This window comes from Glycine max, chromosome 7 (genome assembly GCF_000004515.6).
Source record: "Glycine max cultivar Williams 82 chromosome 7, Glycine_max_v4.0, whole genome shotgun sequence".
In the NCBI taxonomy this organism is placed as follows: domain Eukaryota; kingdom Viridiplantae; phylum Streptophyta; class Magnoliopsida; order Fabales; family Fabaceae; genus Glycine; species Glycine max.
The window spans coordinates 43,834,955-43,850,126 of NC_038243.2; the positions used below are offsets into that span (position 1 = coordinate 43,834,955).

General features: G+C 28.5%; 3 protein-coding genes across 3 annotated transcripts; all 3 read right to left on the reverse strand.

The window, feature by feature from the left end:
• Nucleotides 1-5,654: 5,654 nt before the first annotated feature.
• On the reverse strand, nucleotides 5,655-6,440 carry LOC100789926 (uncharacterized). Its single transcript, XM_003528635.4, has one exon. The coding sequence runs from the start codon at nucleotides 6,316-6,318 to the stop codon at nucleotides 5,965-5,967; it is 354 nt and encodes a 117-aa protein (XP_003528683.1). The 5' UTR covers nucleotides 6,319-6,440; the 3' UTR covers nucleotides 5,655-5,964.
• Nucleotides 6,441-8,140: 1,700 nt separating this feature from the next.
• On the reverse strand, nucleotides 8,141-8,999 carry LOC100790456 (uncharacterized). The gene has a single exon (XM_003528636.5). It carries the CDS (start codon nucleotides 8,778-8,780, stop codon nucleotides 8,394-8,396), a length of 387 nt encoding a protein of 128 aa, XP_003528684.1. The 5' UTR covers nucleotides 8,781-8,999; the 3' UTR covers nucleotides 8,141-8,393.
• Nucleotides 9,000-12,509: 3,510 nt separating this feature from the next.
• Nucleotides 12,510-13,203, reverse strand: LOC100815270 (uncharacterized). The gene has a single exon (XM_003529582.5). It carries the CDS (start codon nucleotides 13,089-13,091, stop codon nucleotides 12,711-12,713), a length of 381 nt encoding a protein of 126 aa, XP_003529630.1. The 5' UTR covers nucleotides 13,092-13,203; the 3' UTR covers nucleotides 12,510-12,710.
• Nucleotides 13,204-15,172: the final 1,969 nt, after the last annotated feature.

The window sequence follows — 15,172 nt, forward strand, 5'->3', positions numbered from 1 at the left end:
ACATTGGATGGAGGGCCTGATCCTTGATTCTGTTGGTTCATTTTCCAGAAAGCCAAATACAGAGAGGTCTTTAGAAAATATCCCTGAAAAAGAACAATATTATTAATTGACCAAATGAAGTAGGTCTGATTATCAAATATTCCTTAATCTTGATGCTGGATAAAGATAAATAAGTGATTTCAGAAGAAATGTATGATGATGTGTGTCTAAGAGAGAATAATAAAAGAGAAGTCCAATTAAATTTTTTGGTTTGAAAATTATTATCATTTTCCTATTCATTCAAAAATGTATTTCTTTCTATGTTTTGATTATGAACAAATAACATCACCGTTATTAGAGACTTTGACATTTAATCCTCTGCACCTACCAAATTTAGTATCTATTACACAGATCAAAGAAAGTTCTATGCAAATCAATATAATCCGCATGAATACAAAATTATTAGGGTAAAAAATATAGGATTATTTTGCTACCACATTTAGTATCCATTACCCTTTATGTGTGTATCTTTATCCAGACTATGGATACAATATATTGTCTAATATCATCACTCTTTCAAAATGGTTAAAATGCTTCACATGTCATAGAGAGCTCTGCCATATTATCAAAAAGTTCAACAATAGGCTTGATATTAAAAGTATGGCCCACAGGCTTCATGTAAAGAAACTAATTGTAGTAAAATATGGTAAAAACATTATGCTTAGACGATTTATTAAATCACTATTAGGTTTTCAGTTATTAGCAATCTCCCTTAGTATGTAATTTGTAAGTACGACAGAAAGCCTTAACCAAAGCTTGTGGCATGCCCTGGCCTTGAAATGAGGTAACCTCCACTCCCCTAATCATCTTTAACATTCATGTACAAAAAAGAAAAGACAAGAAATTGAGAGTATTTAAGCACCTGAACGAACAAACAAATTTCTTGTTGGCAAGAATTAGGGCATAACCTCTGGAAAGATGAATCCCAGACTAGGAGTGAGCTGAATTCATAATGATTTGGAAGGGTAGTTGAAATGAGAATGAGATACTTGGGTACAATTCAGCAGATAAAACAAAACAAGGCTTCAAGAATCAAGGGCACAAACAAACAATATCACAATTTATAAAGCAATGCTATCATTTAAATGAGATCAATATGCGGCAGTGATTCATATGATCACAATTTTCAAATGAATTTTTCATTCCTGAAAGGAAACTTTATTGCATAACGTAAGATTTTGTATTCAAGGAATTTATAATGGATGTTTGATAACATGTGAGCTAGTGTCAATGCACAGAAAAAATCAAACCCATAAGAAATTACCAAGAATCATAGATGAATTCCCTGCTACTTGAACAACAAGGAAAAGGAAAACTGTAAAATGTAGGTTTGTTTCTTTTTCTTTGGGTACATAAACGTAAAAATGAAAGCAAGAAAAACTCACAGATGGATTGGGACAACCCAAGAAGAATGAATCTCGTTGTCTTGTAAAAGTGAAGAGTGTTGAATATAAATGGTGGTATTGTTGGGGTTGTTGGATTTACGAGTACATCAGAATCAGAGGAACACTCATATCACATCATTCCCTCTCTCCGACTCTTCCTTCTAAATTCCACCATATTGGGAAGAATAAAATTCCACACGTGACTGATTTTATTATGATAATAATAATAATTTATGATATTATTATTTTAAACAAAAATATTTTTATGAGTTAATTTGATTTTAGTCCTTCAAAAACATCTTTATTTGATTTTCATTTTACCAAAATTATATATATATATATATATATATATATATATGTTTTTTTTTAAGATATCATATATGACATGTCATGTATCACATACACCATTTAGGGATTTTGGATTTAAGAGAAATTACATTATTCGTTTCTTTTATTCCTAGTTTAAAAAACCAATATGCATATATATTAAAAGGTTGATTAAGTGGAGTAATATAATAGGCTCAAAGTCAGACTTGTATTATTTCTTAAGATAATTAAAAATATTTAACAGAACATATTAAATACTCATTACTATAAATCTTTTAGAACATTCATTATAAAGATTTTTAATTATTTTTTTAGAATAATTCTATAATTATTTTTACACCTGCACCCAATAATAGATTGCTATATTTTATAATAATTACTTTGAACCAAAAACTTATGGTAATTTTTTTATTTATTAATTTTAAATATTTATACAGACAATACATGAAAAATAAAAACTCTCCTATTTATTTATAGTTTATTGTGGATATAGTTTATGTTAAAAAAAAGACCCAGCATATTATGGATAAAAATATTCAATTTTATAGAAAAAAAAGTTCATAGTAAAAAAGGCCCGATAATTTATAAATAAAATAACCTACAAAATTAATTTATTTTTAAATTAAAATCAAAATTATATAATATTTTTTAAGAAAATTAAAACAAACAAAACTACTTAAAATTAAATAGCATTAAAAAAAACTATTGTATAAAAATAAGACTTACATAGTCCTTTAAGGATAATTATTTATTGTGGTTCTTAAAAAAATTGTTTTATTAGTTCCTCAAATTTTTTAAAAGTTACTCTTCATTCCTTTCCCTTTATTTCTTTGCATTAATGATGTTACAATTGTTAATGATTTCTCACCTTCAGATTCTTTTCTTAATTTAATTTTTTCAAAAAATATTTTATGGCAATTTAAAATTGTCAGAAAAACATGTAAAAAATCAATGCATTCAACATTCACTTTTTATTTCTTCTTTAAAATGGTCATAATGTAAAAAGACAAACACCAATACATATGAGTCAAATATTTTGACGATTTAAAATCATCAAAAATTATTTTAAAAAATAAATGAAAAATTATTTTTAGCAATTAAAACTGTCCCAAAATTGTAAAATCATATACACAACGAATAAAAAGGAACTAAAAGTAATTTTAAAAAAAATTGAGAAACTAATAAAAATAAGTTAACTTGAAGGACTAAAAAAACAACTACCTAAATTTTAAAAATTAAAAATATATTTAAACGGTTTATTATATATGATGCCTCTGTTCTCCTTTTCATTTATTTTAAACTACTGTTGGGATCCTTAATTTTAGGAAGAGGATTGACGAATATGATAAAATTGAATCGGTCACTGACTCACTGTTATGCTTCTATTATATTCTATGGTTGGATATGAAAATATTTTTTTCGTACAATAAAAATGAAACAAACAAGCAGAAATTGAAAAAAAAAATTCTCCCATATATCAAATTAGAGCATTTTAGGAGCTACTATTTAATTTAACAACAATATTTTTTATAGTTCTTTTTAGTGAAATTTTAGAAAAATTTCTTACCTTTTTATGTGTCATCAATTTATCATTTTTTTAATCTTTATTTTAAAGTTAAATTTTCATTATTTTTTAAAAATGTCACTAGTTAAAAATAATCTTAACTATATCGTATGTTTATCATAAATTTAAAATATAATTTATGTTTAAAATAGGTTTTTTGTTTGATTGCTAGTACAAGGTTTTTTTTAAGTATATATATATAGATACAGGGTTTTATGATTTGTGAACAATTAATTAATACTGAGCAAGTGGTAGTCCCTACCCTACACAAAGACGAAGCAACAACGTACCAACAAGAGTTTTTGAAAATTTTGTCTTGTTAGAGGAAATAATATATATATATATATATATATATATATATATATATATATATATATATACTGAACAGCTGGACCAGGTCATGTTTCTCTGTTTCGCTACTATTGAATTATTACAGTACAATGACTGAGAATTATCTTTTTTTTACTATGTCTGATCATGTAAACATAATTCTTTCATTTTATTGTATGTTTTACAGAATTGATTCAAAAGATATGAGAGTACTTATAGAGTCATCCTATCAATGAGCTAGAAATTGATTAAACCAGCAATTAAATTAATAAATAATAAGTACTCCGCAAATATATATACCAGCTTCTGGCCGGAAAGGTTTATGTTGGTGTCACATGATTCACGAATAACCGTATAGTGCATCTTTAATTTGATATCACTTAATTATTCACTGGCAGAAATAATGAAAGGATCAATTACACTTAATTATTCACAGATGAATGAATGAAATCTATGATCAGATCGATGATTGCTTAAAATTCTTTGAGTATATGATGTATGTAAATATGTATAAAGGGTGATGTAATTAAGGGGAATGGATAATGGGAATACTGACATTATAATTTGGTACGTTATTCGCAATTGGAAAACTAGTTTATTTATTATTTAATTCTCAGGACGGGGTCTCATTTTCTTGCATGGAGATCGAAAAGGTGGCTTGACCAGACCAGATGCTATACATGATTTTAAACATGTGTATGCCGTGTACTTACGACTACGCCGTTATCTTCTGTTGCGAATGAAGGGGGAAAGTAATCTCTTTAGAGTGGCTAACCAAGTGAATTTGAACCTACATATGCTAATGAAATCTTTTCCTAAAGTGAACCGGCGTCAGGGATTAGTTTATCAAAATATTTCAAATCAAGATTTGAATCTATGTTAAGATTTAAGAGATTGAGATGATTAAAATTGTCTTAAAAAGAAAATACTCTTGAGAAACCAAATCAAATATATATATGTTTTAGATTATTATCTAATAAAATTTGTAGTTAGTTTTTGTACTTTTCTAATTGAATAATATTTTTTTGAGTAAAATTATATGAATACCTTTTTTTTAAAAAAAAAAAAAAAGAGTGATCCTATATCTTAAACACATTCAATGGAGAAAGAATTTATAATAAAAATTATAACAAAGATGATGCAATTTAGCAACATTATATTTTTATAAATAAATGCACAAATATATTAACGAATGAATTTCTAGAAATACACAGATTTTTATAGAGAATAGAAATTAGTGAATGAAAAATACGGAAACCAACTAATGTTCAAAATAAGAAAATTTCATAAACATGGTAAAAATCGCATAAAAATTAAGTTTCATTAGCAATTACGAAACTGGAAAATCTAATATTTTTTTAAGAGATTCAATCTCATTCTTAATCATAAAAAATTATATATTAATAACTTGCTGTGGAATTAAATTATTATGAGCATTTATAAAAACTAAAAATTTAAATTATTAGTATAAATGTTATAAGTTTATAATAAGAGAATGATACATGTATGATATTAACAACTTTTTTTTAGTATAAAATGTTGTTTTTAATACATTATATGTTAATATGATTTGTTATATTGAGAATATAATTGTTCATAATAAATATATTTTTAATACATTGAATGTTAATATGACGTGTTATATTAACAAATTAAATTTCATTTGATAAAAGACTATTCTAATAAAAACATTTTAATGCTTGACAATTTTTTATCCTTTAATAAATTATTTTTTTTATTAAATATTACTCTTCCGCGTGCAAATTACTTGTGGCCATGCACACACAAAAAAAAAAAGTGTTCATGTCAACTGTGAAAAGAATGGCGTTATCAATATCTCTCACATGTTGAAGCCCATGCAAATTAGTCACAGCCAACCATCAGTCCAAATTATTTTTGAATTCTTAGGCTATGTTTACATCAAAATTTGGAAAGTACTTTTATAAATTCTAATGAACAATAACCAATTTTAATGTATCAAATAAAACAAGAAAAACGTGTTGCTTATAAAGTAATTTTGTTTTAAGCTCTTCCAACTTTAATCCAAATATTTCATTTATATATATAAAAGATGAAATATTTGCATCAAAAAGTGAGAATATTTAGGGGGGGGAAAGGCAGTAGGTAAGATGTACAATTTTACAATAAATCAATGAACGGAATTAAAAATCCTCCAACCTCTATTTTGGGGGGGGGGAATGGTGGATTTCTTAGGTGTTCTATACAAATACAATTACTGATGCTAAAAACCTTCTCAATCTCTCTACACTTATATGCAACCCTTGAGCACCATTAGTTGATCTCATCATCATCAATCAACTAACCTAGCTCAGGAATACTCTCTAGCACGGGCCTCCACAATCTGTGACGAGTATCATGATCTCTGGCGTTTATTAAGCGAAGCAGAACTTGTTCTGCAGAAGCTCGCCCTACTTGCTTCTTATTAACCTGTTGTTGTTTTGAAATCTTTATCTTCACTTTCCCATTGGCATCAGGAGAAGCTCCTAGAGCTCCCATAAGCTTCTCCTTCTGTACTTTCCCTAAACTCAACCCATGACCATGAGTATGACCTTCGTCAAATACCTTGCTTGAGGTCGTCTTCTTGGACGTCAAATCACTCCAGTCCTCGCCGTCCCACTCCATTGATGATGCCGGCTTGCAACAGTTTCCCATATTTTCACAGATGAATGATAAAATATATATGATGAGATGATTGCTCAAAATTCTTTGAGTATAATGTGTGAAATTAATAAAAATGAAGATCAATATCTCCGGTAATGTATGCGTTATTTAAGTCTTATTAGAAAAGAAAGTTTGTGAGGTGGGAGGTTATAATATGATAGTTATATATAGGGGATGATGTAAGAGAAATGGATGATGAGAATAATCATTATTTGGTTATTCGTAATTGGATGATTATAATTTATTATATAATTCTGAGGACACGGAGAGCTAGATCTGGTCTCATTAGTGTGCATGGCAGCCAAAAATTAAGGTGGCTTGGTTGACCAAATATGTCTCGTGTACGACTACGCTTTATGTGTGAAATCGTGAAAGTTGGTGGGGTATGCCCGTCAATATTTATTTTATCAACAAAAGTTAAAAGTTAGTAGTTAGTCGTTAATAAATCTCTACTGGTATACATTTTTCCTAGCGAAGAGACCTTGGGAAGAGTGAACACATACTCAGTGCAAAATATAACGTACAAACTTACAGTGACACCAAGTAGTAAACTAACACGACTTATTAATATATACAAGAGATAATACAGTGACACCAATTGGTCTTGTCTTGGAGTTTGAAGTTGGCATGAGATGGGTGTTTAAGGCAGTACTTAGCCTGAAGCCATGAACTATATACGGATCATTTTCAAATTGGTGTTCCAGTTCAGTGGGGGAAACATTACAATTTGCTAGCGGCTGACTGGTATTTTCAAAGTTATATATATGCCTGAATGCTTTTGAATGGGCTGCAACCGTGCCAGAACTTGGATATGAACTGAGGTTTCATCACATAGGTTTGGAAGTGTCTTTTGTTGCCGCACCACTCAGCATGGGTCACTTTCAACACATACATATGCAGATGCAGCAGCTGTCATCTTTTTTTAATCAGCACACTATTCAGCTGTCATATGCAAATTTTATTCCCAATACAGGGGGGGAATATAGTTTTGAACCTATACTCCTTTTTTAAAAAAAATTATTTTTTTTTATAACAAAAATTTGAAGTCTTGTATTAGAATTTATGTGCTTTTGACCTCCTTAAAACATGCTATAAATCCATCTGATAAAAATTAAAGTTATATCGACAACCTAAATAAATTAAAGTATATAAACTTTATGGACTCAATATTGATAATTCTTAAAAAAATTAATAGATATATTCGTATGAGAAAAGTTATAATTTATTTAATTATTACATTAACCTGATATATATATATATATATATATATATATATATATATATATATATATATATATATATAAATTATCTTGTAATTACCATTTCAATTGATTCTAGTTTTCAAGAATTAATTATTTAAAACGAACCATCAATAATTTCTTTAAAAAAAAATCTACAATTTCTAACATCGATCAATTATTTCATTTATTTTAAATCATTTTAATGAATGTAAAATTATATTGTACTTTCATTTTTGCTTTATTTTCTAGTATAAAGATGGTTGCTAAATATTAAATTAATAAAAATTAGAAAAAACCAACATTCAATAAAAATAATAATAATAATAATAAGTTCAAGCTTTAAATTATACTTTAATCAATTAGTCTAGAGTTTGTATATATCGCACGTATACTTTAAATTAAGTACTCCGCACATATCCTTTAATAGCTTTTGGAAAGGTATATATGTTCGTGTCATCACATGATTCATGAATAACCGTATGATGCACGAAACATCTTTGATATGGTCTCATTTTCCTCACGAATCTAGCTTGGGATAAGTTAATATATTTTGGTTTATAACTGATCAATCATGAAGAGGAAACTTTTATATATATATTTTTGATCTGGTTTCACACACAAGACAAAGACAAGAACACTTATTCACTGGCAGAAATAATGAACTGATCAATTACAAATCCTCCAACCTCAATCCAGTTATTTTACATGAAAAGGTTGGAAAAGAAATGCTGGATTTCTTAGGTATACAAATACTGACTAATATATATATATATGTATGCAACCCTTGAGCACAACTAGTCGATCGATCTCATCATCATCAATCAACTAACCTTGCTCAGGAATACTCTCTAGCTCGGGCCTCCATAATCTGTGACGAGCGTCATGATCTCTTGCGTTTATTAGGCGAAGTAAAACTTGTTCTGCAGAAGCTCTCCCTACTTGCTTCTTATTAACATGTTGTTGCTTCTCCAACAATTCTGCCAACTCTTTCTTTGAAATCTTTATCTTCACCTTCCCGTTGGCATTAGGAGAAACTCTTAGTGCTTCCATAAGCTTTTCCTTCTGCACTTTCCCTAAATTCAACCAATGACCATGACCATGAGTATGAGCTTCTTCAAACACCTTGCTTGATCTCGTCTTCTTGGACGTCAAATCACTCCAGTCTTCACCGTCCCACTCCATTGATGATGCCGGCTTACAGCAGTTTCCCATACTTTCACAGATGGATGCTATCTACCTATGATCAAATTATTGTTTAAAAATTCTTTGAGAGTATGATGTATGTAATTAATCAAATGAAGATCAACATCTCCGATTACGTATCTGTTATTTGAATCTCAGAAAAATGAAGTTTGTGTGGGAGGTTTTAATTTAACCTTTTAGTGTGTGTATATATATAAGGGGGTAATGGATGGGAAATGGATATATAATGGGAATACTGACTTTTGGTTATTCTCAATAGAATTATTAGAATATTTATTGGAGCTAGTATATATAAATATAATATTTCACAACACGGAAAGCTAGATCTGGTCTGGTCTCATAATTCTTGTGGCCAAGGCTGGCTTCCGTGACCAAATAGTATTATATGATTTGAACCAACATTCGTGTATGTCGTGTACGACCAGGCTTTATCTTCTGTGGCGAGTGTGTGAAAAATGATGAGGGGAAGTAGAAGTAGCATCCTTATTCCTTAGGAGTGCTGACTAACCAATGCAACACGTGCATATATATATATATATATATATATATATATATATATATTTATGATAAATTTAAAATGGGCTCCAAATGTTTGTCGATCGTTTGCCTTTAATTACTTCTCCTCGTCTCACTGTGACTCACGCAAAGAGAAATGCACTCGGGATTACATAATGAAATTCGTATTTAATTAATTTGCTTTGGTACTTTTCTAACTGAATTATTATTTTTTTGTTTTTGTTTTATATACCTAATTAATGCTCTCGGGTACGTGATCTCTATGTTTCTGTCTTGGCTGTTTCTGTTATGCATGCATGCAACAACTCACTTTGGCACAACTTGAACCCAGTAAATAGCAAATACAATATGAATAGCGTGAGCCAATTAATTCGAAAATGAAAAGTAATCAACGTTACCAATCAATTGAAATCACCGCAAATACTGACTCTAGTTCAACAATTGAAATAAAATTCAATGGCATACAGTGCATCTAATTGAAAATAATGTACCAAATCATGGGCTACGAACGTAACATGCCAAATTCACCGATTCAACAATTATACATAATATAACAATATAATAACTGAAATTTTATTAGAAAAAAACACTAAGAATGTATTTGGATGGAGAAATTTAAAATTCTGAGAAATTTTAAATTCTAAGAATTTCAAATACTTTAATTGAAATTATTTTATTTTCAAAATTTTGCATTTGGATAAAAAAATTAAAATTATGAGAATGAAAAAAATGAATAAAAAAAATATGATTAATGTGCTAGTTATACGTGTTCCTATATGCTCACACTCAATTGATATTTTAGGAGCTCGGAGAAGACTCTAAGAAAAGAATTTCAATTTCTCACTTTTTAGAAGGAAATTGAAATTTCAGATTTTTAGTTATTTAAAATTCTGTTTTAAAATTCCAGAATTTTAAATTCTTCATAAAAAGCATCCAAACAATGAATTCTAAATTACAAAAATTCAAATTCTCTGATAAATTATTTTTCTCACTTAAAATTCTTTATCCAAACGCACTCTAAAAGTTTGAAAACTTTAGGCCATTCGTTAAACATTTACCGATTATTATTGTCCTTATTGTAAAATATATGTATAAAGATATTTTTTTAATGCGTTTACAGAAATCAATCAATGAATATATAGAAAAAGTAACCCTCGGATCCAATCAATGAATCTAACCGTATTTATCCTAATAATATAAAAGAATTCAATCATTGTCAAATGTACAATGTAAACGGCCTCAATAAATCCAAAACCTCTTTTCATATTTTTATATTTGTTATGTAAAATTTTCAAAATCTTTTTTCATATTGTTATATTTGTTAGGTAAAATTTGTCTAAGTTATATAACTTTATGTGTAGCTTTAATGATCAGATCTTGAGAAAAACATGAGAGCGCATTCAAAAATGATTAAAATGGGAATTAAAATTTGAAAAATTGAATGTGTCATGGAAGGAATCTATTGTGATTGAAATTGGCTACTTCGAGATTAGAAAACACTTAAAAGTAAGGTGTTTTTGAAAATTGAAATATCATTTGAAGCGATCACAAAAAAAAGTTAATAACATTATATTTATGTATTTAGAAATATTATTATAAAGTATTGAAATCATAGAATTCGATTATTGGTATTATAAATTTATAAATAAGATCTCAAAATATTAATTTTAAGTGGTTATATCACTTAACTCTTTAAATATCGACAATGTCTTGTATCAAAATTAACTACTCATTCAGAAGATCATCATGTATGAATTCATTTTTACCTTTTATGGATTTAAATCTCTTTATTTCAGTTTATATTTTTAAACTCTTTAGTTGTTCGATCTTTTTTTATTTCTGGTTACAATTTTTAAGGTCAACACATTTATTATTAGATCATTAACCATTAGTCATTAATAGACATTTTTCCGTTGACAAGAATATCTCATCCATATCACACATGGTAATCATATGAATCACCGATTCCAAAAAGAAATTACGACCCGCCTTTGTCATTGGCAAATTCTAAGTTCCTCTTAGAAATAATATTCACAAAGGAATTTAAGTTAACAAAAGGATAACTTAAGAAAGACCTCCAAACATTTGGGGTAAGTTGGTTGGTCTTGCGCGCCTTGAGGAGTTCTACAATATTTCTAATGAGCATTATGCACTTGTCTGGATAAGCAAGCTAGCAAATATTAGGCCACTTAGTATAACCATTACTAAAGCAAAGCATGTGTACTTGTCCTATTTTTAGGGTGAGTATCAGCATATCTTGTGCTTCATTCTCCATTAATTTGCACCTAGCTCCTATCAATAAAAGTTTTGCTTAAGAAAGAAGTATGTGATCAGGTTAGTATACGCTAATATTTTCCCACTTCATTTCTAAATGCTTTTTTGGTGCTTTAGAATTAAAATTCCACTGCAGACTATACACGAGTTTTCTGTTTTTCGATTAACTTCCTTTCTTATGAAGGTTTCTTATTGAAGCCCAGTTGTTGGTAATAGTACTGGCGCGAAAATTTTCAATAGTCTTAATACATCAATGACCAAATTATTAGTACCTAAGCAATTGTTATTTTTTTAAAAGAGTTTAACGTGAACATACTAATAGTAAAATTTTATATTTTCATTTAATTATAAATTATAATTTGAATTACGTACTTTAAAATAATTATTTTAAAATTCAAAAAACTTATCTTATATAATAGATTATGATTAGATGAGTGTGTAAAATATTTTATATTTTTAATGTATAACTTTTTTTCTTTTTAAAATTATAAAAACTATTAGTTGAATATATATATATATATATATATATATATATATATATATATATATATATATATATATATATATATATATATAAAATGAATGATCATCTTACAGTAATATAAATTTAATAATTATTATAAAATTTTATAACTTTCAACTTAATAATATTTCATTAAAACTCATCGTTGGATCGAAAGTCTCTTTCACATAAATTACACATGTAAAAATTATATATTTAAAATTTTATGTTAATCTAAAATCATTTGGTATCTCGTTTATATAAATTAAAATCAACATAATATAAATATTTTAAAATATATTAAAATATGAATTATTTAATTTTTTTGTTCGATTTTGATAAAATTTGACATAAATTAATAAATTAACAATCTTGATAATATGTAGATATAATTCAATAATTAGATTGACAAAAATTGTGTAATAATTATCAAAATTATACTGATTAAATGAATTCTAATTATTTATTTATAAGAATTAATTACAAATCCCGTAACTCCTGTCCTATTATTTTACATGAAAAGGTTGGGAAAAGAATGCTGGATTTCTTAGATGTTCTATACAATTACTGGTGCAAAAGACCTTCTCAATCTATTTACACTTATACGCAATAAATCCTTGAGCACCATTAGTCGATCCCATGTTGAATCAACTAACCTCAGGAATACTCTCTAGGTCGGGACGCCAGAATCCATGACGAGAATCATGATGTCTTCTAGCCTTTATTAAGCGTAGCAAAACTTGTTCTGAAGAAGCTCTCCCTACTTGCTTCTTGTTATTAACATGTACTTGTTGCTTCTCCAACAATTCTGCCAACTCTTTCTTTGAAATCCTTACATCTGTTGCCTTACCATTGGCATCAGGAGAAGCTCTTAGCGGTCCCATAAGCTTCTCCTTCTTCTGCACTTTGCCATGAGCAAGAGTTTCGTCAAACACCTTGTTTGATCTGGTCTTCTTGGACGTCGTCAAATCACTCCAGTCTTCGCCATCCCAGCCCGTTGATGATGTAGGCTCACAACAGTTTCCCATATTTTCACAAAGATGAATGAATTTATTAAAGTCTCAAAATAATGAAGTTTGTGAGGTGGGAGGTTTATAACTTGTATAGAGAGAGAGAGGGTGATGCAAGGGAAGTGGATGATTGATTAGAGGCAATTGGATTATTAGTTTATCTATAGAGTAATATTGTCTAATTCTCACGGCGGCATCTAGAATGAATCTAGTCTCATTGCTGGTCATGGAGGCCCAAGCTAGGGTGGCTTCCTTGACCAAATATATAGTTTGTATGATTTTAAATAACACGTGTACGCATGTCGTGTACGACTAATTAGTTGCGAGCGTGAAATTAAGGGGTGAATGTAGCATCTTTAGGATTGACTAATCAAGTGAATGTGAACGTACATATGCCAATGGAATTGGAATGTTTGGCTTGTCGTTTGCCTTTAATCGCCTCTTCACGTGTAAATCACAAGGGTGATCTTTAGGCAAAAATAAATGTTCCGGATTACCTAATTAATGAGGTTTAATTTGTATTTATAATGAATACTTGAAGTTGCTTAACGTCTTTTTTTTTTCTTTTTCCTTTTTTTTTTTGACCGATAAAAGAATGTCATATTTAGCGAGCAATCAAAACTTACAAAATAGTTCCTTACATCATCATGCTTTGTGAAAATCATATGAATCACTGCTTCCAAGAAAAAGAAACTACCTACAAGCCACCTTTTTCTCTCTCACACACACACACACACACATATATATATATATATATATATATATATATATGACTTAAATACATTTTTTTTAGTTTTTGTAATTTAGTATTTTTTTATTTTCGTTCTTATAATTTTTATTTTCGTTTTAATTATTATAAAATATATTTATTTTATTTTATTTTATTTTTCTTAAATGTTTTAAATAGTAAAAAACTAGTTTGAATGATAAAAAAAAAGCATTATATTACAGGGACTTACCTAACTTCATATGAATTTCTACTGCCTTTCACGGTTTTCTTGTCTTTGTCCCTCGATCGCTAGGGTTATTAGACTTATTCGTGTCTCAACTTAAATTATACACTACAAAAGATTAAAAAATTAGTGATTAAATTTAATAAAAAATTATTTTTTTTCATCATTATGTAATTCTGGAATCACAAAAAAATTAACGTCAAATTATTTCATCACTAATTTCAATTTTTCTTTTAATAATATATATTGCGAGACTTTTCAAAGAGTTCCCTCCCTAAGTTGAATAGTTTTGGCTTAAACTATAACACTTAGCCCACAAATTGCATGGAGAGAACGACTTGGTATGATAACGATACCATGAGTATGATTTGCGACGCCAACGAGAGCATGTCTCTTTCTATATAGATAAGCATCATTGGTTATTGAATTATTCTTTATTATTCTTATTCTTATCTCAATCCAAACATCATTCACCAATTGCCTCTGTCATCTTTCTATCCAAACAGATCAGGTATTACCAGTTCAACTCATGTATAAAACAGTCTAAACTTATGAGTTTTGTTTTTTTTAATAGTTATATGCTTGTATAAATGATAGTCATTCGTCGTAATATAGTGAACTTTAATATTTTCCAAATACTCTTCCTTTTCTGTAGTGGTCATCAATGATGAGCGCGCGCCTTAAAAAGAATTTGTCGGATCAATATAGTATATGAACTTATGATTAGTTTATAAAGAAAACGAAAATGAAAGTCTAAGTTGGACACTTGGATCACATATATAAAATGGTCAGTCAAAACGTCTACAGGCTTTCCACATGTTTTTTAATCTGTGATTTGTCTATTGAAATGACCTAAGTAAATAAAACGAAACTTGTACCAAGCATAGCTTAGACTGGAATATTGAGGCATGAACATAAATTTATGGCTGAATTAACGAACTGTGTGTAGTTACTTGGACGTCCTTCCATAAAAGTTTAAATTAAACATATACTTGGCTAAACTTGCAGAACTATTATTAGTGAAGCATAATTTTTCTAACAAAAGTAAAATCTCTCCCAAACAATTACACTATTCGTATGAGCGGGCTTAAGTTATAAATACTAATTTATACATTCTTCTCATATACAATATGTTTAAATTATATT